At 53.0% G+C, this 24,821-nt stretch overlaps 1 protein-coding gene across 1 annotated transcript; it reads right to left on the reverse strand.

Moving 5' to 3' along the window:
• Window positions 1-7,771: 7,771 nt before the first annotated feature.
• Window positions 7,772-9,547, reverse strand: LOC135577238 (SUN domain-containing protein 3-like). The gene is made up of 3 exons (XM_065045166.1): window positions 8,898-9,547; window positions 8,449-8,535; window positions 7,772-7,936 (listed from the first exon to the last, which is right to left on the reverse strand). The coding sequence occupies exons 1-3, from the start codon at window positions 9,087-9,089 to the stop codon at window positions 7,790-7,792; spliced, it is 426 nt and encodes a 141-aa protein (XP_064901238.1). The 5' UTR covers window positions 9,090-9,547; the 3' UTR covers window positions 7,772-7,789.
• Window positions 9,548-24,821: the final 15,274 nt, after the last annotated feature.

The following is a 24,821-nucleotide window of genomic DNA, read 5'->3' on the forward strand; positions in this document are numbered from 1 at the left end:
CACAGCTGGCAGACCGCGAAGGTCAGGAGTCCTGGATGCGAGGCGAGGGAGTGTGGGCAGCACGAAGCCAGCTGAGATGGCTCCACAGGGTGCGTGCCTTGGCGAGAAGGTGCTCTTACCTCAGTGACTCCAGCTCCGCTTCAGAAAGCCCACTCTCATCCTGCAAGATAAAGAACAGGGATGGTGGACCTCTGAAGGAGCTTGTTGGCTGACAAAATTGACCCTTTGGAGAGACAGCCATTGCAACAAGAATGAGGAGCACTGCCAGGGCTTCCCAAAGGAGACTCCCCCAGGCAGAGCTGGCAGAAATTCCAGCTGCTTGGATTCCCTTTGGGAGACCCCGACCCCAGGGCTGGGGTCTGTACAGCCGCGTTCAGCAGAGCATCTTTCAGGTCTCCATCTGACCCCCAGGCTCTCTGAGAGCCACGCAGGCAGCCAAGGCACCTTCTGCCAAAGTGCTCCGTGCTTCAGCCTGGCACCCTGCAGAGCTCACTCGGGAAGATCCCTCTCCATGTTGAACCCCATGCAGGCGCTAAGGAGATTGAAGGACAAGTGGCAGTGCCCCAACACATCCCATGTTCTCCTTTGGCACCGATGGGCATCTGGGACCAGGTGCCCCATCTTCCCAGGCCAACCAGGAGGGCAGAGCCACGGCCTTGGCAGGTGTTGGCTTTATACTGCAAGAGACACTTACATTCAGCGTTCCATGTCCCGAACCTCGTGAGTCCAAGTAGTAAAAACCAGCAGCTGTGGGTCACGTTGGCAGGAGAGGGTTATTTTCCTCAGGAGCTTGTTCCTCTCCCCAGCACTGATGGGGCCAGTTTTGGTCGGGGATACTTACAAAACACGATTAAAATGCAAAGGGCAAAGAGCCCCAGCACTCTTGTGGCCAACATGGCTGGCACCTCTTCAGGCCCAGCACAGTGGCCACGCAGAAGGAAAATGTTGATCTGCTGACGAGATGCAAACAGCGCTTCTCGAGCCGATCACCAGCCGCTCAAAGCACTCTGCTTTGTGCTGCTGCCCACCTCTGAGCGTGGGCTTTTATAGAGGGCAGCGACTATGACCTCACCACAGCCGACTGGTGACGTCCATTGTGACCTCAGAGGGGCTACCCTGGAGGGGGCTGCTGTGCCTTTTTGGAGAGCGGGACCCTGTGGGTTCACCCACACCTGCAGCTCCCAGAGACAAGGGCCCAGCTGAAAGAAATCGCTTGCTTAGTTTGGGATCAGGCTCACATAAGAATAAATCCAGAAGAGTCGTCTCTCACCAAAGAGGAGGCAAGGGCACTCAGTGCCAGGAAGGCTCCTTCGACAGTGTTCCAATCTAAGGGAGGGCTCCGTTCACAGACCTCCTGCTCTGACCACTGAAAGGGGGTCTTTGGTGGGGTCCCCGTTTTATGACCTGGTAGGATCTGGCTCTGGTGATTACAAGCCCTACAAAATCACATATGGGTTAACCAATGTGTTCAGATATTCCAAGCCTCAGCCCGTGCTCGAGTAAAGTGTTGGCTGCCTGTGAACATCACCCCCACCAAAACCACTGTGACACTGGAACTCCTGCAAATATTCTGGGGTTGGATTTGTTAAAGCGAAAGCCTCGATGGATTCAGCAGGAAGGGAATGGAAGTTCATATCTCCAGCTGCCAGGCTTTAATAATTAAACTACCTCAGGTCATCTGTTTATTGTCATCTGGTGGCAATTACAGAAACATGGTGGGACAGTTCACATGACTGGAATGTGGTCATGGATGGCTATGCCCTTTTTAGGAAAGACAGGCCAGCCAGGCGTGGTGGTGGAGTTGCTTTCTATGTGAGAGAGCAACTACAATGTACTAAATTCTGCCCAGGAGTGGATGAGGAGAGAGTTGAGAGTGTACGGGTCAGAATTAAGGAGCAGGCTGGCAGGGGTGATACAGTAGGTGTCTATTACAGACGACCAGATCAGGCTGAGGAAGTTGACGAGGCCTTCTATGGGCAGCTGAGAGTGGCCTCAGAGTCACAGGCCTTGGTTGTTGTGGGGGATTTTAACTTCCCTGATGTTTGCTGGAAGGACCATTCAGCCAGCCAGCCACAGTCCAGGAGGTTCCTCCAGTGCATTGATGATAACTTCCTCCTGCAGATGGTGGAGGAGCCGACTAGGAGAGGTGCACCGCTCCAACTAACAAGGATGGTCTGGTTGAAGCAGTAAACGTTGAGGGCTGCCTGGGTTGCAGTGACCACGAGATGGTGGAGTTCAGCATCTTGTGTGGCCGGAACAGAACAGCAAGTAGAATTGCAACCCTGGACTTTAGCAGGGCTAACTTTGGCCTTTTCAAGCAATTGCTGGGGGAAATCCCATGGGCAAGACTGCTTGAAGGAAAAGGGGCCCAAGATAGCTGGATTGCATTCAGAGATTGCTTCTTCCACGCTCAGGATCAGAGCATCCCCACACGTAGGAAGTCAAGGAAGGCAGCCAGGAGGCCTGCGTGGTTGAATAGGGATCTGTTGGGTATGCTCAAGCAGAAGAGGAGAGTTTACAGGTCATGGAAGCAGGGGCTGGCCACTTGGGAGGAATATAAGGCTGCTGTTAGAGGATGTAGGAAGGCAGCAAGGATAGCCAAGGCCTCCTTAGAATTACAGCTGGCGAGAGGGGTCAAGGACAGCAAAAAGAACTTTTTCAAATACCTAGCAGGTAAAACTAATACCAGAGGCAATGTAGGCCCACTGATGAATGGGGTGGGTGCCCTGGTGGCAGAAGATACAGAGAAGCCAGAATTACTGAATGCCTTCTTTGTCTCTGTCTACTCTGCTGGGGGCTGTCCTGGGGAGCGCTGTACCCCTGAGACCCCAGATGAAGCCAGATCAATAGAAGAGTTTGCTTTAGTTGATGAGGACTGGGTTAGGGAGCAATTAAATAGTCTGGACATCCATAAATCCATGGGCCGAACACTCAACTAGACGAGGCACTGCCGGGTGCTGATGGCAGTGAAGTGCGGTGCTTCAGAACAGGCTGCGGAGCCACACGGGTTAGTCCAGAGGCAGAACTGGTTTAAGCACCCCCCCAAACTTGGTGTGCAGGTGTGTCTCGGAGGCAAACGAAAAGTCCCTTTAGGCAGGAAACAGACTTGATTCTAGCCAGAACTGTTTAGCCAATAAACCACCTAGGAACAGGGTTTCTCCAGATCATTCATCTCTCTGACCACATTCTAAAACAGAGGTTCAGATACCAGTTGAGAATATTATTATTGTACAACCACATAAGAATGAAGATCCACAGCAAGCATTCACACCCAAAAAACAGAACAAGAGGCCTCTTGCACTCAAAAACACCCAGCAGAAAACAATCGCTTGCCTCATTTGGGATGAGGCTCACATAAGAATAAATCCAGAAGAGTCGTCTCTCACCAAAGAGGAGGCAAGGGCACTCAGTGCCAGGAAGGCTCCTTCGACAGTGTTCCAATCTAAGGGAGGGCTCCGTTCACAGACCTCCTGCTCTGACCACTGAAAGGGGGTCTTTGGTGGGGTCCCCGTTTTATGACCTGGTGGGATCTGGCTCTGGTGATTACAAGCCCTACAAAATTATGGCTCGAGTAAAGTGTCAGCTGCCTGGAGACACCACCCCCACCAAAGCCACTATGACACTGGAACTCCTGCAAATACTCTGGGGTTGGATTTGTTAAAGCGAAAGCCTCGATGGATTCAGCAGGAAGGGAATGGAAGGTCATGTCTCCAGCTGTCCTGGTTTCACAAGTCCTCTGATTATATTTTATACATAAGATTGTAATATTCTTTGCAATTCCATCTGAAGTTATTCAAAGACAATAAAATAAATAACACAATTAAATGCCTATCTCTAATCCTATTCTGCATACACTGATGAAGTTATCATCATTCCCTAGCAGAGCTCTACTTAAGGAGTGTCCTGTCAATTAAAATCTGTTGAGAGAAACAGAGGAGAAATTGCCGGGATTAGGTTTGCAATTGTTAATGACACCTAATTCCTGGAACTGATCCCACACTTTCTAAATCAAAAGACAAAATGCCCTTTGAATTTTAGGAGCCACAAATCTGTTGCATAAGCACCACGTATGATAAAGAGGTTGTACAGAATTTATTTGAGGAACGGGCTTATAACCACCTGAAAGACCCTTCACAATCACCTCCCACAATGCAGAAGATCAATAATCAGGTAAGCATCACATAAGTCCTTGAGGGGCAGCAGGGAGCGGCCCTGACAAGGGCCATGACTGGCATAATTAAGAGGCAGGAACTGGACTACAAAGGCACCACTCCAAGAAGCCAGGTGCATGTCCATCACTGGAGGATTGCCACGTCTGTCATCATCATTGTGGGAGCCAAGGGTGGTGATATTTCTCTTTTCCTTTTCCTGCCTATCCTCTTCTTATAAAACTTTCATTAGAAGCCACACCACCCACCATTACGTTCTCCACGTTCAGGTTGCTTCCACGATGAATACAACTCCTCATTGGTTGTTTAGTGTCGTTTCACCTTTTTTTAGTCCAAGGGAATCTCAAAACTGCTACGACCCCAGTGTTACTTGTTCCGCGTTGTAACAGCAGGAAAATAGTTTCCACTACACAGGGAAAGGTCCCTTCCCCACTGGTGGCTCAGGCTGTTAGAAGCTCCCTTGAAGAGCATTTGCAAGGAAGATACACAAGATGAGCTGACACAAAACTTCTTTATTACTCTTCCAAAAGGAGCTGTAGCACCTGCCGGTCATCATCGTGTCCCAGCCTCTTCCCATGCACCTATACTCGGTATACACAGCTGTACTCTGGGTTTCCCCAGTTGCTCTCCACCTGGAATTTGATGTAACGAAAGGTCCTGGGAAGCTCCTTCTGGAAAGAAATGGGGGGAGCTGCCATTACACAGGTGGCAACAGCCACATCACATTGCCAGAGCCCCCTCTGCCTGCTCTCCCCCTGCTGTGGAGCAAATAGCGATCCTCTACGTGGGCTTGGCAGCTCTGAAGGCCCTGTCCCCCAACTTGGGACACACCAGCCCAGACCACGAGGTGCAGACACGCAGCACAGGACCCAGGAGTGGGTTAGGAATCCCAGTGCGGTAATCACAGCTGGGCTGGACAGGCAAGGACAGCCTGGTCCAACTGCCCCTACTAAGGCCAGGCCACCTGGAGCGCAGGACCACAGCCAGGTGGCTTTTGACAGGAGGATCTGCCCAGACGCCCAGCCCCGTGCCGCTTTCTTCCCCTGCATCTCTCAGGAGATGCCGAGTGGTGAGAAGGTGAAGGGCCCCTGGGTGCCTCTCCCACCTGCAACAACGAGGAGCCCAGAGAAGGAGGTTTGAATCCAGCATCTAACTTATTATTTGGTGCTACTTCACCTTGATTTAGCTCAAGGGAATCATGAAACTACTACGGGCCCCTGTGTTACACGCTCCTGGTCGTAACAGCAGGAAAATGTCTTCTCACCAGACAGGGAAAGGTCCCTTCCCCACTGGCAGCTCCACCTGTCAGAAGGTCCCTGGAAGAACATTTGCAATGATGTCACACAAGCAGAGCTGCCATAGAACTTCTGTATTACTCTTCCTAAAGGAGCTGTAGCGCCTGCAGGTGGTCCTAATGTCTCACCCTCTTCCTATACTCTTGTACTCGGTACACACAGGTGTACTCTGGGTTTCCCCGGTCTCTCTCCACCTGGAATTTGAAGTACCAGACGGCATCAAAGAGCTCTGAACAGTGATGCAGGTTCCCTATCTGACCATGCCATGATTGCTGTGTGGTGAGGCTAAATCCATGCACGAACCGGCCTTCTGAAGGGAATTCTATGGGCCTGTTAGTCCTGTGCCATCACACTGCTTTGCATTTCCAACCAAGTGAACAGGAAGTTAACCTCTGAATATTCACTCACCACTTTTATTCTTCCCTCCCAACACCCTGTACTTTTTGCTGTGATTTTTAGTTTTGGGAGCAGTGTGTCCATGTTTTTATGTATTGATGCTGGATTAGATCTGAGTTGATGGTTTCTGGGGGCAGGCAGCACAGCAGCAGTGCCTGGCCACGGTTTGAAGAGCACTCTTACAGAACACAGGCTGCAACATGTGCCACACTGTGGGAGGGAAGGTCTACCAAGAACACCAGTTCCCACTTTTTGCTTTCCCCTTCCACTAGGTTAAAGCCTCTCGCCCGTTCCCAGCAACAGGCATAGTCACTCATTACGCCTCCCCCAGGCTTCGGGATGTTGGCAACTGCGGAAGTGTTTGTGAGCCTGAGGAAAGCAAATAAAGAGCTGTGGTGCAAGGCATCAGGAGGGCCTCTGTGGAGCTTAGCAGGTCCTCTGTACTTGGGAGGGCTGTTTGCAAGCTCTGCCTGCAACAAGATCCTTTCCTCAACTCCTCTCTCCTTCTCCGCCTGCCTCCCAGCCCCACCACTGTGGTCGCTTACAAGATCTCTGGTGCTGACAGCACCTACAATCACATACGCACTCGTTCTTTCCCGCCAGCGTTCTGGCAGGCAGGCAGACCTCGCATGTTCCTTGTCCCTGATGCTGGCTCGGTGGCTATGTGGCCAGATTTGGGGTGTCCAGTGTGGGCAGCCAAGGGCTGTAGGGGACTCGCTGCACGTCTGACCCATTCTCTGCCCACCTGGACTGCCTACCCTGCTGAGCGCTTTCAGTGCCTTGGATTTAGTGTAAAGGAGATTTCGGGGATAACTGAAGGAGCACCTTTGGGACAGTTTCCCCAGGCATTATGGACAACTACTGTGGGACGTGACACTGTTGCTCAAGGCACAACACTTGCTCAGAGCACATTGCTCTTTGCCCCTTAGCACTCCTGAATATCCTCCTTGCTGCTCTGATCACAGACAACATAACAGTTGGGTGGATCTAGGACTTAACAAATCCCACTCAGTCACTGTTTTTCAGTCTGTCCTTATATACAGATGAACTTTCAAGCTACTTTAAAAACGTTCCACTGTGCCAATTGGAAACCGTCAGAGACTGAAAAGAATTACACATGAAACATTGTACCAAAACCAGTTCTTCCAGGCTCAGGAGCTGGGACATTGTCAGACTGAAACCTCAACTGCCTAGTAGCAGGAGATGGAACACTCAGGATAAGGAGAACTGCAATTTTCAACACCAACAACAGGCTAAGGAGCAACAGACAAAGGCCTCCAGCCTTTCACTTTATTGGAGCTTTTGAGGGCTGCCGGTTCTCTCCAGGGAATCTTAAATCTTAAATCCAACTGTGAACAGGAACTAATAATGCTGCTAAGCCACTTCTGTAAAATTACAAAGACCAACGGCGCTTGCTCTGGGGAGAGGTGCACTCGCAGAGCACAGGACTGTCCCCATGATGGTCCAAGCAGGGCAAAGGTGCAAGAGCAGAGGGAATATCCCTGTGGTACTCTGCAAGTTGAACGAGAGGAAACGGTGGAGACCGCCCCAGGAAAAGGGGAGGAAGCAGCACAGGCGGGGACAGCAACGCCACCTGCACCGCTAGGAGCACCCAGACTTGCTCTGCAGTTTTCAGGCCTTTATTACCGCTCCCCGGCAGCACGGCCGTCCTCCAGGCCCAGCACACGGCGGGGCTCCCTGCTGCAGAGTTGCACGACGACATCAATAAACTGGTGCCCAAATGTCACCAGCGTTTTTGGATGTGGCTGCAGCAGCTGCACCAGGAGATCTACATCCAGCCTCAAGAAGACCAGGAGAGCCTGCCCAGATCCTTCACTGTGGCTGCCCGTGAAGACAAGAACCCAAAGAGCTGTCCCAGCAAGGAAGATACACACGACAAGCTGCCACAGAACTTTTTTATTGATCGTCCTAAATGATCTGTAGTGCCTGCCGGTCGCCATCCTGTCCGGCTCTCTTCCCGTGCACCTGTACTCGGTACACACAGGTGTACTCTGGATTTCCCCAGTTGCTCTCCACCTGGAATTTGATGTACCGGAAGGTCTTGGGAAGCTGCCTCTGGAAAGAAACGGGGGAGCTACCGTTACACAGGTGGCAACAGCCACATCACGTCGCCAGAGCCCCCTCTGCCCGCTCTCCCCCTGCTGAGGACCAAACGGCAGCACTGACCAAGGAGGACCGAGGGCAACCAGACTCGTCTTGGCCAGGGCCCCGCAGGAGCCCTCTGTGCCTGGAAAGCCAAGGCCTGGCCTCAGAGGCTGCTGAGGGAGCTGTGGAACCCGGAGGCGCTTGGCTGCCCTGTGTGCCGTGGCAGGCGGGGACAGTCCTGCTGAGGGGGAACACGTCTGCTGTCCTCCCTCCCGCCATCACCCTGACGGGGACTGCTTCCCTTCCCGGCCCTGTTCCCACTGCTGCTGTCTCTGTGACGGCCCAAGCAAAAAGAATGGCCTGGCAAAGGTGGGGCAGCTGCCTCGGCCAGCACAACAAAGCACCATTTTCTGCCTCTTGCCCTCTTCCCCACAGACAATGCTGCCTTCTCCCTGGGCATTCTGCCACAGCTCTTGCTGTACCTGCACATGGAACGTCTGAGCAACCATCTTGTTCACGTCATAGGTGAACGTCCCCAGGAGAGTTTCTGCCCCAGCCTCATCCACTCCCTCAAAGACAAGAGACAGAGGGAGCAGGTCAGGCCCAAGCAGGGTGTCAGGAAAAGGGCACGTCGAGGACCAAGCCAGGAACCCCTCCCCACCTCCCTGGGCTAAAAGGGGTAGTATACAGAGGTTAGGGTGCCTCTGGGTCAGGCTGCTTTGAGCACGTGCTCCAGGATCCTTGGCCATGAGGCAAACAAGCCCCAGAGGCACAGATCCCCACGTGCCCCCCAGCAGTGCCCAGGGGACGCTGTGCTCTGCAGCAGCCAGACCCAGGGAGATGTCAGAGGAAGGCGCCGTAAGCTGCAGAGCTCTGGAGCAGCTTTTCCCTGGGGCCAGGCACACCTGAGAAGGGCAAGGCAAAGACTTACAAAGACGGCAAAATCTTTTGGGGCATCGCTGACTTCCCCAGAAGTCGACACTGCCTCAGAGATATGCCAGACGCTGAAAGCCGTTGGCCAGACCTCTACGGGCAACCGGATGACCACGTGGCCTTGAGATCCTTGGAAAGCCCAGCAGTTCCCAGGGGCGATACGGTGCTGAAAGTACAAAGCCATGACCATCAGCAGCAAGGCAACCAAGGACCCAACAGAGCTGCCTGTTGGACCAGAAGCAGAGACCTTGCCTGGCCTGTGGGTGGCAATCCTGCTCCTAAATGATTACAAGCCCATGGGCAGCATAGCAATATGGAGGTGTTTCTAGAAAACTTCGGGGCTCCACTGCCTTTCCAGAGCCTGCTCTGCTTCCTCAGAGCCTGCAGAGACAGGGCAGGTCTCGTAGTGCACCTCACCCCATCGCCCTTCGAAAACTACTCTGCACTGCAGGGCCCATGCAATGTCTCTCCCTGCTCCCATGGCTCAGCACCCCCCACCACTCCCACCCGCTCCGCAAAGGCGCCTTCAGAGAGAGATGGGATGTGGCAGGGGGGCTGCCAAGGACCAGCTCCCTCGGCAAAATGCAGCCCAGGGTGCTGGGCAGGTCACAGAAGCTGGGTTCAGCTCGGTCCCCCTCCTGACGGCAGGGCAGCGCTGCCAGGGAGCAGGGGTCAGGACTGCCATGCAGATCGCAGGGCTGAGTGACACGGCCGGGCTGAAGGGAAGTGCTGTGTGCTTGTTCCGCCTGGAGCTGAACCACAAGTCAGGCTTTCTCTGTGATACCTGCAAGATTGTCGCTGGACCTTTTCCAGAGAAAACGTCCAATGTGGAAAGCCACCAGGTCTTCTTGTCTCGTACAAAATAAGTCTTGGATGTCCTCTGGTTGTCAATGGTGCCACCTGACGTGAAGATGGCCAGAGTTTAGGAGCTGAAGCAGTGCATTCGGCTGTATTTCTCAAGGTCGAAAGCAGAGCTGGGCAGACTTTGGGGGAGTGCCACACACCAACCAAGGGCAGCGAGATTCCCTGTCTGCGTACCTATTGATCCCATTGCCCAGTCAGGCATCCGGTGGTAGTTTTCAAGCACCTTTTCCATTGCCGTCTGGGTAAAGTGCAGAATTTCCTGGGAAAAATGAGGGGAATGTAGTCATGGCAGTGAACAGAAAGACTTTCACAGGCTGTTCTACATGAACACTGAGTCCTGGCACAGAGCCAAGGAGTGCCTCTGCATCGGACACCCCAAGGCAAGACCTGTGGGAAAAGCTGCCGACTTGGAGAATGCTAAGAGGAAGCAGCAGGAGGGAGCCCAAAAAGGTAGCAAGGTCTCAGATCTACCCCTGGCACCTTTACCTCTCTCTTCTCCTCTTGGACACCATGTTCTTCCAGGGCCAAAGTCACTGCCTGCAGGATGTTCCTCTTGGCAGCAGACACCTGATCCTCGGTCTCCTTGAGTTGCCGCATCTGCTCCAGCCAGCCCTGGGCTTTCCTGCAGACACAGGAAAGCAGGTCTTGTCCAGCAGCTGCCCAGTCTCTGCAGGCAGGCTCCAAACCCTGTGCAGAGAGGGGCCCGCTGGGCTTGGCCACCCCCGTCTCTCAGCCCCTTTCCTTCCTCTGCTGTACCAATGGCTCCTTCCAGCACCACAGCTGGCAGACCGCGAAGGTCAGGAGTCCTGGATGCGAGGCGAGGGAGTGTGGGCAGCACGAAGCCAGCTGAGATGGCTCCACAGGGTGCGTGCCTTGGCGAGAAGGTGCTCTTACCTCAGTGACTCCAGCTCCGCTTCAGAAAGCCCACTCTCATCCTGCAAGATAAAGAACAGGGATGGTGGACCTCTGAAGGAGCTTGTTGGCTGACAAAATTGACCCTTTGGAGAGACAGCCATTGCAACAAGAATGAGGAGCACTGCCAGGGCTTCCCAAAGGAGACTCCCCCAGGCAGAGCTGGCAGAAATTCCAGCTGCTTGGATTCCCTTTGGGAGACCCCGACCCCAGGGCTGGGGTCTGTAACAGCCGTGTTCAGCAGAGCATCTTTCAGGTCTCCATCTGACCCCCAGGCTCTCTGAGAGCCACGCAGGCAGCCAAGGCACCTTCTGCCAAAGTGCTCCGTGCTTCAGCCTGGCACCCTGCAGAGCTCACTCGGGAAGATCCCTCTCCATGTTGAACCCCATGCAGGCGCTAAGGAGATTGAAGGACAAGTGGCAGTGCCCCAACACATCCCATGTTCTCCTTTGGCACCGATGGGCATCTGGGACCAGGTGCCCCATCTTCCCAGGCCAACCAGGAGGGCAGAGCCACGGCCTTGGCAGGTGTTGGCTTTATACTGCAAGAGACACTTACATTCAGCGTTCCATGTCCCGAACCTCGTGAGTCCAAGTAGTAAAAACCAGCAGCTGTGGGTCACGTTGGCAGGAGAGGGTTATTTTCCTCAGGAGCTTGTTCCTCTCCCCAGCACTGATGGGGCCAGTTTTGGTCGGGGATACTTACAAAACACGATTAAAATGCAAAGGGCAAAGAGCCCCAGCACTCTTGTGGCCAACATGGCTGGCACCTCTTCAGGCCCAGCACAGTGGCCACGCAGAAGGAAAATGTTGATCTGCTGACGAGATGCAAACAGCGCTTCTCGAGCCGATCACCAGCCGCTCAAAGCACTCTGCTTTGTGCTGCTGCCCACCTCTGAGCGTGGGCTTTTATAGAGGGCAGCGACTATGACCTCACCACAGCCGACTGGTGACGTCCATTGTGACCTCAGAGGGGCTACCCTGGAGGGGGCTGCTGTGCCTTTTTGGAGAGCGGGACCCTGTGGGTTCACCCACACCTGCAGCTCCCAGAGACAAGGGCCCAGCAGAAAATAATCGCTTGCTTAGTTTGGGATCAGGCTCACATAAGAATAAATCCAGAAGAGTCGTCTCTCACCAAAGAGGAGGCAAGGGCACTCAGTGCCAGGAAGGCTCCTTCGACAGTGTTCCAATCTAAGGGAGGGCTCCGTTCACAGACCTCCTGCTCTGACCACTGAAAGGGGGTCTTTGGTGGGGTCCCCGTTTTATGACCTGGTAGGATCTGGCTCTGGTGATTACAAGCCCTACAAAATCACATATGGGTTAACCAATGTGTTCAGATATTCCAAGCCTCAGCCCGTGCTCGAGTAAAGTGTTGGCTGCCTGTGAACATCACCCCCACCAAAACCACTGTGACACTGGAACTCCTGCAAATATTCTGGGGTTGGATTTGTTAAAGCGAAAGCCTCGATGGATTCAGCAGGAAGGGAATGGAAGTTCATATCTCCAGCTGCCAGGCTTTAATAATTAAACTACCTCAGGTCATCTGTTTATTGTCATCTGGTGGCAATTACAGAAACATGGTGGGACAGTTCACATGACTGGAATGTGGTCATGGATGGCTATGCCCTTTTTAGGAAAGACAGGCCAGCCAGGCGTGGTGGTGGAGTTGCTTTCTATGTGAGAGAGCAACTACAATGTACTAAATTCTGCCCAGGAGTGGATGAGGAGAGAGTTGAGAGTGTACGGGTCAGAATTAAGGAGCAGGCTGGCAGGGGTGATACAGTAGGTGTCTATTACAGACGACCAGATCAGGCTGAGGAAGTTGACGAGGCCTTCTATGGGCAGCTGAGAGTGGCCTCAGAGTCACAGGCCTTGGTTGTTGTGGGGGATTTTAACTTCCCTGATGTTTGCTGGAAGGACCATTCAGCCAGCCAGCCACAGTCCAGGAGGTTCCTCCAGTGCATTGATGATAACTTCCTCCTGCAGATGGTGGAGGAGCCGACTAGGAGAGGTGCACCGCTCCAACTAACAAGGATGGTCTGGTTGAAGCAGTAAACGTTGAGGGCTGCCTGGGTTGCAGTGACCACGAGATGGTGGAGTTCAGCATCTTGTGTGGCCGGAACAGAACAGCAAGTAGAATTGCAACCCTGGACTTTAGCAGGGCTAACTTTGGCCTTTTCAAGCAATTGCTGGGGGAAATCCCATGGGCAAGACTGCTTGAAGGAAAAGGGGCCCAAGATAGCTGGATTGCATTCAGAGATTGCTTCTTCCACGCTCAGGATCAGAGCATCCCCACACGTAGGAAGTCAAGGAAGGCAGCCAGGAGGCCTGCGTGGTTGAATAGGGATCTGTTGGGTATGCTCAAGCAGAAGAGGAGAGTTTACAGGTCATGGAAGCAGGGGCTGGCCACTTGGGAGGAATATAAGGCTGCTGTTAGAGGATGTAGGAAGGCAGCTAGGATAGCCAAGGCCTCCTTAGAATTACAGCTGGCGAGAGGGGTCAAGGACAGCAAAAAGAACTTTTTCAAATACCTAGCAGATAAAACTAATACCAGAGGCAATGTAGGCCCACTGATGAATGGGGTGGGTGCCCTGGTGGCAGAAGATACAGAGAAGCCAGAATTACTGAATGCCTTCTTTGTCTCTGTCTACTCTGCTGGGGGCTGTCCTGGGGAGCGCTGTACCCCTGAGACCCCAGATGAAGCCAGATCAATAGAAGAGTTTGCTTTAGTTGATGAGGACTGGGTTAGGGAGCAATTAAATAGTCTGGACATCCATAAATCCATGGGCCGAACACTCAACTAGACGAGGCACTGCCGGGTGCTGATGGCAGTGAAGTGCGGTGCTTCAGAACAGGCTGCGGAGCCACACGGGTTAGTCCAGAGGCAGAACTGGTTTAAGCACCCCCCCAAACTTGGTGTGCAGGTGTGTCTCGGAGGCAAACGAAAAGTCCCTTTAGGCAGGAAACAGACTTGATTCTAGCCAGAACTGTTTAGCCAATAAACCACCTAGGAACAGGGTTTCTCCAGATCATTCATCTCTCTGACCACATTCTAAAACAGAGGTTCAGATACCAGTTGAGAATATTATTATTGTACAACCACATAAGAATGAAGATCCACAGCAAGCATTCACACCCAAAAAACAGAACAAGAGACCTCTTGCACTCAAAAACACCCAGCAGAAAACAATCGCTTGCCTCATTTGGGATGAGGCTCACATAAGAATAAATCCAGAAGAGTCGTCTCTCACCAAAGAGGAGGCAAGGGCACTCAGTGCCAGGAAGGCTCCTTCGACAGTGTTCCAATCTAAGGGAGGGCTCCGTTCACAGACCTCCTGCTCTGACCACTGAAAGGGGGTCTTTGGTGGGGTCCCCGTTTTATGACCTGGTGGGATCTGGCTCTGGTGATTACAAGCCCTACAAAATTATGGCTCGAGTAAAGTGTCAGCTGCCTGGAGACACCACCCCCACCAAAGCCACTATGACACTGGAACTCCTGCAAATACTCTGGGGTTGGATTTGTTAAAGCGAAAGCCTCGATGGATTCAGCAGGAAGGGAATGGAAGGTCATGTCTCCAGCTGTCCTGGTTTCACAAGTCCTCTGATTATATTTTATACATAAGATTGTAATATTCTTTGCAATTCCATCTGAAGTTATTCAAAGACAATAAAATAAATAACACAATTAAATGCCTATCTCTAATCCTATTCTGCATACACTGATGAAGTTATCATCATTCCCTAGCAGAGCTCTACTTAAGGAGTGTCCTGTCAATTAAAATCTGTTGAGAGAAACAGAGGAGAAATTGCCGGGATTAGGTTTGCAATTGTTAATGACACCTAATTCCTGGAACTGATCCCACACTTTCTAAATCAAAAGACAAAATGCCCTTTGAATTTTAGGAGCCACAAATCTGTTGCATAAGCACCACGTATGATAAAGAGGTTGTACAGAATTTATTTGAGGAACGGGCTTATAACCACCTGAAAGACCCTTCACAATCACCTCCCACAATGCAGAAGATCAATAATCAGGTAAGCATCACATAAGTCCTTGAGGGGCAGCAGGGAGCGGCCCTGACAAGGGCCATGACTGGCATAATTAAGAGGCAGGAACTGGACTACAAAGGCACCACTCCAAGAAGCCAGGTGCATGTCCATCACTGGAGGATTGCCACGTCTGTCATCATCATTGTGGGAGCCAAGGGTGGTGATATTTCTCTTTTCCTTTTCCTGCCTATCCTCTTCTTATAAAACTTTCATTAGAAGCCACACCACCCACCATTACGTTCTCCACGTTCAGGTTGCTTCCACGATGAATACAACTCCTCATTGGTTGTTTAGTGTCGTTTCACCTTTTTTTAGTCCAAGGGAATCTCAAAACTGCTACGACCCCAGTGTTACTTGTTCCGCGTTGTAACAGCAGGAAAATAGTTTCCACTACACAGGGAAAGGTCCCTTCCCCACTGGTGGCTCAGGCTGTTAGAAGCTCCCTTGAAGAGCATTTGCAAGGAAGATACACAAGATGAGCTGACACAAAACTTCTTTATTACTCTTCCAAAAGGAGCTGTAGCACCTGCCGGTCATCATCGTGTCCCAGCCTCTTCCCATGCACCTATACTCGGTATACACAGCTGTACTCTGGGTTTCCCCAGTTGCTCTCCACCTGGAATTTGATGTAACGAAAGGTCCTGGGAAGCTCCTTCTGGAAAGAAATGGGGGGAGCTGCCATTACACAGGTGGCAACAGCCACATCACATTGCCAGAGCCCCCTCTGCCTGCTCTCCCCCTGCTGTGGAGCAAATAGCGATCCTCTACGTGGGCTTGGCAGCTCTGAAGGCCCTGTCCCCCAACTTGGGACACACCAGCCCAGACCACGAGGTGCAGACACGCAGCACAGGACCCAGGAGTGGGTTAGGAATCCCAGTGCGGTAATCACAGCTGGGCTGGACAGGCAAGGACAGCCTGGTCCAACTGCCCCTACTAAGGCCAGGCCACCTGGAGCGCAGGACCACAGCCAGGTGGCTTTTGACAGGAGGATCTGCCCAGACGCCCAGCCCCGTGCCGCTTTCTTCCCCTGCATCTCTCAGGAGATGCCGAGTGGTGAGAAGGTGAAGGGCCCCTGGGTGCCTCTCCCACCTGCAACAACGAGGAGCCCAGAGAAGGAGGTTTGAATCCAGCATCTAACTTATTATTTGGTGCTACTTCACCTTGATTTAGCTCAAGGGAATCATGAAACTACTACGGGCCCCTGTGTTACACGCTCCTGGTCGTAACAGCAGGAAAATGTCTTCTCACCAGACAGGGAAAGGTCCCTTCCCCACTGGCAGCTCCACCTGTCAGAAGGTCCCTGGAAGAACATTTGCAATGATGTCACACAAGCAGAGCTGCCATAGAACTTCTGTATTACTCTTCCTAAAGGAGCTGTAGCGCCTGCAGGTGGTCCTAATGTCTCACCCTCTTCCTATACTCTTGTACTCGGTACACACAGGTGTACTCTGGGTTTCCCCGGTCTCTCTCCACCTGGAATTTGAAGTACCAGACGGCATCAAAGAGCTCTGAACAGTGATGCAGGTTCCCTATCTGACCATGCCATGATTGCTGTGTGGTGAGGCTAAATCCATGCACGAACCGGCCTTCTGAAGGGAATTCTATGGGCCTGTTAGTCCTGTGCCATCACACTGCTTTGCATTTCCAACCAAGTGAACAGGAAGTTAACCTCTGAATATTCACTCACCACTTTTATTCTTCCCTCCCAACACCCTGTACTTTTTGCTGTGATTTTTAGTTTTGGGAGCAGTGTGTCCATGTTTTTATGTATTGATGCTGGATTAGATCTGAGTTGATGGTTTCTGGGGGCAGGCAGCACAGCAGCAGTGCCTGGCCACGGTTTGAAGAGCACTCTTACAGAACACAGGCTGCAACATGTGCCACACTGTGGGAGGGAAGGTCTACCAAGAACACCAGTTCCCACTTTTTGCTTTCCCCTTCCACTAGGTTAAAGCCTCTCGCCCGTTCCCAGCAACAGGCATAGTCACTCATTACGCCTCCCCCAGGCTTCGGGATGTTGGCAACTGCGGAAGTGTTTGTGAGCCTGAGGAAAGCAAATAAAGAGCTGTGGTGCAAGGCATCAGGAGGGCCTCTGTGGAGCTTAGCAGGTCCTCTGTACTTGGGAGGGCTGTTTGCAAGCTCTGCCTGCAACAAGATCCTTTCCTCAACTCCTCTCTCCTTCTCCGCCTGCCTCCCAGCCCCACCACTGTGGTCGCTTACAAGATCTCTGGTGCTGACAGCACCTACAATCACATACGCACTCGTTCTTTCCCGCCAGCGTTCTGGCAGGCAGGCAGACCTCGCATGTTCCTTGTCCCTGATGCTGGCTCGGTGGCTATGTGGCCAGATTTGGGGTGTCCAGTGTGGGCAGCCAAGGGCTGTAGGGGACTCGCTGCACGTCTGACCCATTCTCTGCCCACCTGGACTGCCTACCCTGCTGAGCGCTTTCAGTGCCTTGGATTTAGTGTAAAGGAGATTTCGGGGATAACTGAAGGAGCACCTTTGGGACAGTTTCCCCAGGCATTATGGACAACTACTGTGGGACGTGACACTGTTGCTCAAGGCACAACACTTGCTCAGAGCACATTGCTCTTTGCCCCTTAGCACTCCTGAATATCCTCCTTGCTGCTCTGATCACAGACAACATAACAGTTGGGTGGATCTAGGACTTAACAAATCCCACTCAGTCACTGTTTTTCAGTCTGTCCTTATATACAGATGAACTTTCAAGCTACTTTAAAAACGTTCCACTGTGCCAATTGGAAACCGTCAGAGACTGAAAAGAATTACACATGAAACATTGTACCAAAACCAGTTCTTCCAGGCTCAGGAGCTGGGACATTGTCAGACTGAAACCTCAACTGCCTAGTAGCAGGAGATGGAACACTCAGGATAAGGAGAACTGCAATTTTCAACACCAACAACAGGCTAAGGAGCAACAGACAAAGGCCTCCAGCCTTTCACTTTATTGGAGCTTTTGAGGGCTGCCGGTTCTCTCCAGGGAATCTTAAATCTTAAATCCAACTGTGAACAGGAACTAATAATGCTGCTAAGCCACTTCTGTAAAATTACAAAGACCAACGGCGCTTGCTCTGGGGAGAGGTGCACTCGCAGAGCACAGGACTGTCCCCATGATGGTCCAAGCAGGGCAAAGGTGCAAGAGCAGAGGGAATATCCCTGTGGTACTCTGCAAGTTGAACGAGAGGAAACGGTGGAGACCGCCCCAGGAAAAGGGGAGGAAGCAGCACAGGCGGGGACAGCAACGCCACCTGCACCGCTAGGAGCACCCAGACTTGCTCTGCAGTTTTCAGGCCTTTATTACCGCTCCCCGGCAGCACGGCCGTCCTCCAGGCCCAGCACACGGCGGGGCTCCCTGCTGCAGAGTTGCACGACGACATCAATAAACTGGTGCCCAAATGTCACCAGCGTTTTTGGATGTGGCTGCAGCAGCTGCACCAGGAGATCTACATCCAGCCTCAAGAAGACCAGGAGAGCCTGCCCAGATCCTTCACTGTGGCTGCCCGTGAAGACAAGTACCCAAAGAGCTGTCCCAGCAAGGAAGATACACACGACAAGCTGCCACAGAACTTTTTTATTGATCGTCCTAAATGATCTGTAGTGCCTGCCGGTCGCCATCCTGTCCGGCTCTCTTCCCGTGCACCTGTACTCGGTACACACAGGTGTACTCTGGATTTCCCCAGTTGCTCTCCACCTGGAATTTGATGTACCGGAAGGTCTTGGGAAGCTGCCTCTGGAAAGAAACGGGGGAGCTACCGTTACACAGGTGGCAACAGCCACATCACGTCGCCAGAGCCCCCTCTGCCCGCTCTCCCCCTGCTGAGGACCAAACGGCAGCACTGACCAAGGAGGACCGAGGGCAACCAGACTCGTCTTGGCCAGGGCCCCGCAGGAGCCCTCTGTGCCTGGAAAGCCAAGGCCTGGCCTCAGAGGCAGCTGAGGGAGCTGTGGAACCCGGAGGCGCTTGGCTGCCCTGTGTGCCGTGGCAGGCGGGGACAGTCCTGCTGAGGGGGAACACGTCTGCCGTCCTCCCTCCCGCCATCACCCTGACGGGGACTGCTTCCCTTCCTGGCCCTGTTCCCACTGCTGCTGTCTCTGTGACGGCCCAAGCAAAAAGAATGGCCTGGCAAAGGTGGGGCAGCTGCCTCGGCCAGCACAACAAAGCACCATTTTCTGCCTCTTGCCCTCTTCCCCACAGACAATGCTGCCTTCTCCCTGGGCATTCTGCCACAGCTCTTGCTGTACCTGCACATGGAACGTCTGAGCAATCATCTTGTTCACGTCATAGGTGAACGTCCCCAGGAGAGTTTCTGCCCCAGCCTCATCCACTCCCTCAAAGACAAGAGACAGAGGGAGCAGGTCAGGCCCAAGCAGGGTGTCAGGAAAAGGGCACGTCGAGGACCAAGCCAGGAACCCCTCCCCACCTCCCTGGGCTAAAAGGGGTAGTATACAGAGGTTAGGGTGCCTCTGGGTCAGGCTGCTTTGAGCACATGCTCCAGGATCCTTGGCCATGAGGCAAACAAGCCCCAGAGGCACAGATCCCCACGTGCCCCCCAGCAGTGCCCAGGGGACGCTGTGCTCTGCAGCAGCCAGACCCAGGGAGATGTCAGAGGAAGGCGCCGTGAGCAGCAGAGCTCTGGAGCAGCTTTTCCCTGGGGCCAGGCACACCTGAGAAGGGCAAGGCAAAGACTTACAAAGACGGCAAAATCTTTTGGGGCATCGCTGACTTCCCCAGAAGTCGACACTGCCTCAGAGATATGCCAGACGCTGAAAGCCGTTGGCCAAACCTCTACGGGCAACCGGATGACCACGTGGCCTTGAGATCCTTGGAAAGCCCAGCAGTTCCCAGGGGCAATACGGTGCTGAAAGTACAAAGCCATGACCATCAGCAGCAAGGCAACCAAGGACCCAACAGAGCTGCCTGTTGGACCAGAAGCAGAGACCTTGCCTGGCCTGTGGGTGGCAATCCTGCTCCTAAATGATTACAAGCCCATGGGCAGCATAGCAATATGGAGGTGTTTCTAGAAAACTTCGGGGCTCCACTGCCTTTCCAGAGCCTGCTCTGCTTCCTCAGAGCCTGCAGAGACAGGGCAGGTCTCGTAGTGCACCTCACCCCATCGCCCTTCGAAAACTACTCTGCACTGCAGGGCCCATGCAATGTCTCTCCCTGCTCCCATGGCTCAGCACCCCCCACCACTCCCACCCGCTCCGCAAAGGCGCCTTCAGAGAGAGATGGGATGTGGCAGGGGGGCTGCCAAGGACCAGCTCCCTCGGCAAAATGCAGCCCAGGGTGCTGGGCAGGTCACAGAAGCTGGGTTCAGCTCGGTCCCCCTCCTGACGGCAGGGCAGCGCTGCCAGGGAGCAGGGGTCAGGACTGCCATGCAGATCGCAGGGCTGAGTGACACGGCCGGGCTGAAGGGAAGTGCTGTGTGCTTGTTCCGCCTGGAGCTGAACCACAAGTCAGGCTTTCTCTGTGATACCTGCAAGATTGTCGCTGGACCTTTTCCAGAGAAAACGTCCAATGTGGAAAGCCACCAGGTCTTCTTGTCTCGTACAAAATAAGTCTTGGATGTCCTCTGGTTGTCAATGGTGCCACCTGACGTGAAGATGGCGAGAGTTTAGGAGCTGAAGCAGTGCATTCGGCTGTATTTCTCAAGGTCGAAAGCAGAGCTGGGCAGACTTTGGGGGAGTGCCACACACCAACCAAGGGCAGCGAGATTCCCTGTCTGCGTACCTATTGATCCCATTGCCCAGTCAGGCATCCGGTGGTAGTTTTCAAGCACCTTTTCCATTGCCGTCTGGGTAAAGTGCAGAATTTCCTGGGAAAAATGAGGGGAATGTAGTCATGGCAGTGAACAGAAAGACTTTCACAGGCTGTTCTACATGAACACTGAGTCCTAGCACAGAGCCAAGGAGTGCCTCTGCATCGGACACCCCAAGGCAAGACCTGTGGGAAAAGCTGCCGACTTGGAGAATGCTAAGAGGAAGCAGCAGGAGGGAGCCCAAAAAGGTAGCAAGGTCTCAGATCTACCCCTGGCACCTTTACCTCTCTCTTCTCCTCTTGGACACCATGTTCTTCCAGGGCCAAAGTCACTGCCTGCAGGATGTTCCTCTTGGCAGCAGACACCTGATCCTCGGTCTCCTTGAGCTGCCGCATCTGCTCCAGCCAGCCCTGGGCTTTCCTGCAGACACAGGAAAGCAGGTCTTGTCCAGCAGCTGCCCAGTCTCTGCAGGCAAGCTCCAAACCCTGTGCAGAGAGGGGCCCGCTGGGCTTGGCCACCCCCGTCTCTCAGCCCCTTTCCTTCCTCTGCTGTACCAATGGCTCCTTCCAGCACCACAGCTGGCAGACCGCGAAGGTCAGGAGTCCTGGATGCGAGGCGAGTGAGTGTGGGCAGCACGAAGCCAGCTGAGATGGCTCCACAGGGTGCGTGCCTTGGCGAGAAGGTGCTCTTACCTCAGTGACTCCAGCTCCGCTTCAGAAAGCCCACTCTCATCCTGCAAGATAAAGAACAGGGATGGTGGACCTCTGAAGGAGCTTGTTGGCTGACAAAATTGACCCTTTGGAGAGACAGCCATTGCAACAAGCATGAGGAGCACTGCCAGGGCTTCCCAAAGGAGACTCCCCCAGGCAGAGCTGGCAGAAATTCCAGCTGCTTGGATTCCCTTTGGGAGACCCCGACCCCAGGGCTGGGGTCTGTAACAGCCGTGTTCAGCAGAGCATATTTCAGGTCTCCATCTGACCCCCAGGCTCTCTGAGAGCCACGCAGGCAGCCAAGGCACCTTCTGCCAAAGTGCTCCGTGCTTCAGCCTGGCACCCTGCAGAGCTCACTCGGGAAGATCCCTCTCCATGTTGAACCCCATGCAGGCGCTAAGGAGATTGAAGGACAAGTGGCAGTGCCCCAACACATCCCATGTTCTCCTTTGGCACCGATGGGCATCTGGGACCAGGTGCCCCATCTTCCCAGGCCAACCAGGAGGGCAGAGCCACGGCCTTGGCAGGTGTTGGCTTTATACTGCAAGAGACACTTACATTCAGCGTTCCATGTCCCGAACCTCGTGAGTCCAAGTAGTAAAAACCAGCAGCTGTGGGTCACGTTGGCAGGAGAGGGTTATTTTCCTCAGGAGCTTGTTCCTCTCCCCAGCACTGATGGGGCCAGTTTTGGTCGGGGATACTTACAAAACACGATTAAAATGCAAAGGGCAAAGAGCCCCAGCACTCTTGTGGCCAACATGGCTGGCACCTCTTCAGGCCCAGCACAGTGGCCACGCAGAAGGAAAATGTTGATCTGCTGACGAGATGCAAACAGCGCTTCTCGAGCCGATCACCAGCCGCTCAAAGCACTCTGCTTTGTGCTGCTGCCCACCTCTGAGCGTGGGCTTTTATAGAGGGCAGCGACTATGACCTCACCACAGCCGACTGGTGACGTCCATTGTGACCTCAGAGGGGCTACCCTGGAGGGGGCTGCTGTGCCTTTTTGGAGAGCGGGACCCTGTGGGTTCACCCACACCTGCAGCTCCCAGAGACAAGGGCCCAGCAGAAAATAATCGCTTGCTTAGTTTGGGATCAGGCTCACATAAGAATAAATCCAGAAGAGTCGTCTCTCACCAAAGAGGAGGCAAGGGCACTCAGTGCCAGGAAGGCTCCTTCGACAGTGTTCCAATCTAAGGGAGGGCTCCGTTCACAGACCTCCTGCTCTGACCACTGAAAGGGGGTCTTTGGTGGGGTCCCCGTTTTATGACCTGGTAGGATCTGGCTCTGGTGATTACAAGCCCTACAAAATCACATATGGGTTAACCAATGTGTTCAGATATTCCAAGCCTCAGCCCGTGCTCGAGTAAAGTGTTGGCTGCCTGTGAACATCACCCCCACCAAAACCACTGTGACACTGGAACTCCTGCAAATATTCTGGGGTTGGATTTGTTAAAGCGAAAGCCTCGATGGATTCAGCAGGAAGGGAATGGAAGTTCATATCTCCAGCTGCCAGGCTTTAATAATTAAACTACCTCAGGTCATCTGTTTATTGTCATCTGGTGGCAATTACAGAAACATGGTGGGACAGTTCACATGACTGGAATGTGGTCATGGATGGCTATGCCCTTTTTAGGAAAGACAGGCCAGCCAGGCGTGGTGGTGGAGTTGCTTTCTATGTGAGAGAGCAACTACAATGTACTAAATTCTGCCCAGGAGTGGATGAGGAGAGAGTTGAGAGTGTACGGGTCAGAATTAAGGAGCAGGCTGGCAGGGGTGATACAGTAGGTGTCTATTACAGACGACCAGATCAGGCTGAGGAAGTTGACGAGGCCTTCTATGGGCAGCTGAGAGTGGCCTCAGAGTCACAGGCCTTGGTTGTTGTGGGGGATTTTAACTTCCCTGATGTTTGCTGGAAGGACCATTCAGCCAGCCAGCCACAGTCCAGGAGATTCCTCCAGTGCATTGATGATAACTTCCTCCTGCAGATGGTGGAGGAGCCGACTAGGAGAGGTGCACCGCTCCAACTAACAAGGATGGTCTGGTTGAAGCAGTAAACGTTGAGGGCTGCCTGGGTTGCAGTGACCACGAGATGGTGGAGTTCAGCATCTTGTGTGGCCGGAACAGAACAGCAAGTAGAATTGCAACCCTGGACTTTAGCAGGGCTAACTTTGGCCTTTTCAAGCAATTGCTGGGGGAAATCCCATGGGCAAGACTGCTTGAAGGAAAAGGGGCCCAAGATAGCTGGATTGCATTCAGAGATTGCTTCTTCCACGCTCAGGATCAGAGCATCCCCACACGTAGGAAGTCAAGGAAGGCAGCCAGGAGGCCTGCGTGGTTGAATAGGGATCTGTTGGGTATGCTCAAGCAGAAGAGGAGAGTTTACAGGTCATGGAAGCAGGGGCTGGCCACTTGGGAGGAATATAAGGCTGCTGTTAGAGGATGTAGGAAGGCAGCAAGGATAGCCAAGGCCTCCTTAGAATTACAGCTGGCGAGAGGGGTCAAGGACAGCAAAAAGAACTTTTTCAAATACCTAGCAGATAAAACTAATACCAGAGGCAATGTAGGCCCACTGATGAATGGGGTGGGTGCCCTGGTGGCAGAAGATACAGAGAAGCCAGAATTACTGAATGCCTTCTTTGTCTCTGTCTACTCTGCTGGGGGCTGTCCTGGGGAGCGCTGTACCCCTGAGACCCCAGATGAAGCCAGGTCAATAGAAGAGTTTGCTTTAGTTGATGAGGACTGGGTTAGGGAGCAATTAAATAGTCTGGACATCCATAAATCCATGGGCCGAACACTCAACTAGACGAGGCACTGCCGGGTGCTGATGGCAGTGAAGTGCGGTGCTTCAGAACAGGCTGCGGAGCCACACGGGTTAGTCCAGAGGCAGAACTGGTTTAAGCACCCCCCCAAACTTGGTGTGCAGGTGTGTCTCGGAGGCAAACGAAAAGTCCCTTTAGGCAGGAAACAGACTTGATTCTAGCCAGAACTGTTTAGCCAATAAACCACCTAGGAACAGGGTTTCTCCAGATCATTCATCTCTCTGACCACATTCTAAAACAGAGGTTCAGATACCAGTTGAGAATATTATTATTGTACAACCACATAAGAATGAAGATCCACAGCAAGCATTCACACCCAAAAAACAGAACAAGAGGCCTCTTGCACTCAAAAACACCCAGCAGAAAACAATCGCTTGCCTCATTTGGGATGAGGCTCACATAAGAATAAATCCAGAAGAGTCGTCTCTCACCAAAGAGGAGGCAAGGGCACTCAGTGCCAGGAAGGCTCCTTCGACAGTGTTCCAATCTAAGGGAGGGCTCCGTTCACAGACCTCCTGCTCTGACCACTGAAAGGGGGTCTTTGGTGGGGTCCCCATTTTATGACCTGGTGGGATCTGGCTCTGGTGATTACAAGCCCTACAAAATTATGGCTCGAGTAAAGTGTCAGCTGCCTGGAGACACCACCCCCACCAAAGCCACTATGACACTGGAACTCCTGCAAATACTCTGGGGTTGGATTTGTTAAAGCGAAAGCCTCGATGGATTCAGCAGGAAGGGAATGGAAGGTCATGTCTCCAGCTGTCCTGGTTTCACAAGTCCTCTGATTA

The sequence above is a fragment of the Columba livia genome, chromosome Z (genome assembly GCF_036013475.1).
Source record: "Columba livia isolate bColLiv1 breed racing homer chromosome Z, bColLiv1.pat.W.v2, whole genome shotgun sequence".
Lineage (NCBI taxonomy): Eukaryota > Metazoa > Chordata > Aves > Columbiformes > Columbidae > Columba > Columba livia.

Coding starts and splice junctions, on each gene's coding strand:
- LOC135577238 (XM_065045166.1), bottom strand. CDS start 9,089: ATGGTCATGGCTTTGTACTTTCAGCACCGTATCGCCCCTGGGAACTGC. Junction 8,536..8,897: donor CAAAAGATTTTGCCGTCTTT/GTAAGTCTTTGC, acceptor CTTGTCTTTGAG/GGAGTGGATGAGGCTGGGGC. Junction 7,937..8,448: donor CTCAGACGTTCCATGTGCAG/GTACAGCAAGAG, acceptor GTTTCTTTCCAG/AGGCAGCTTCCCAAGACCTT.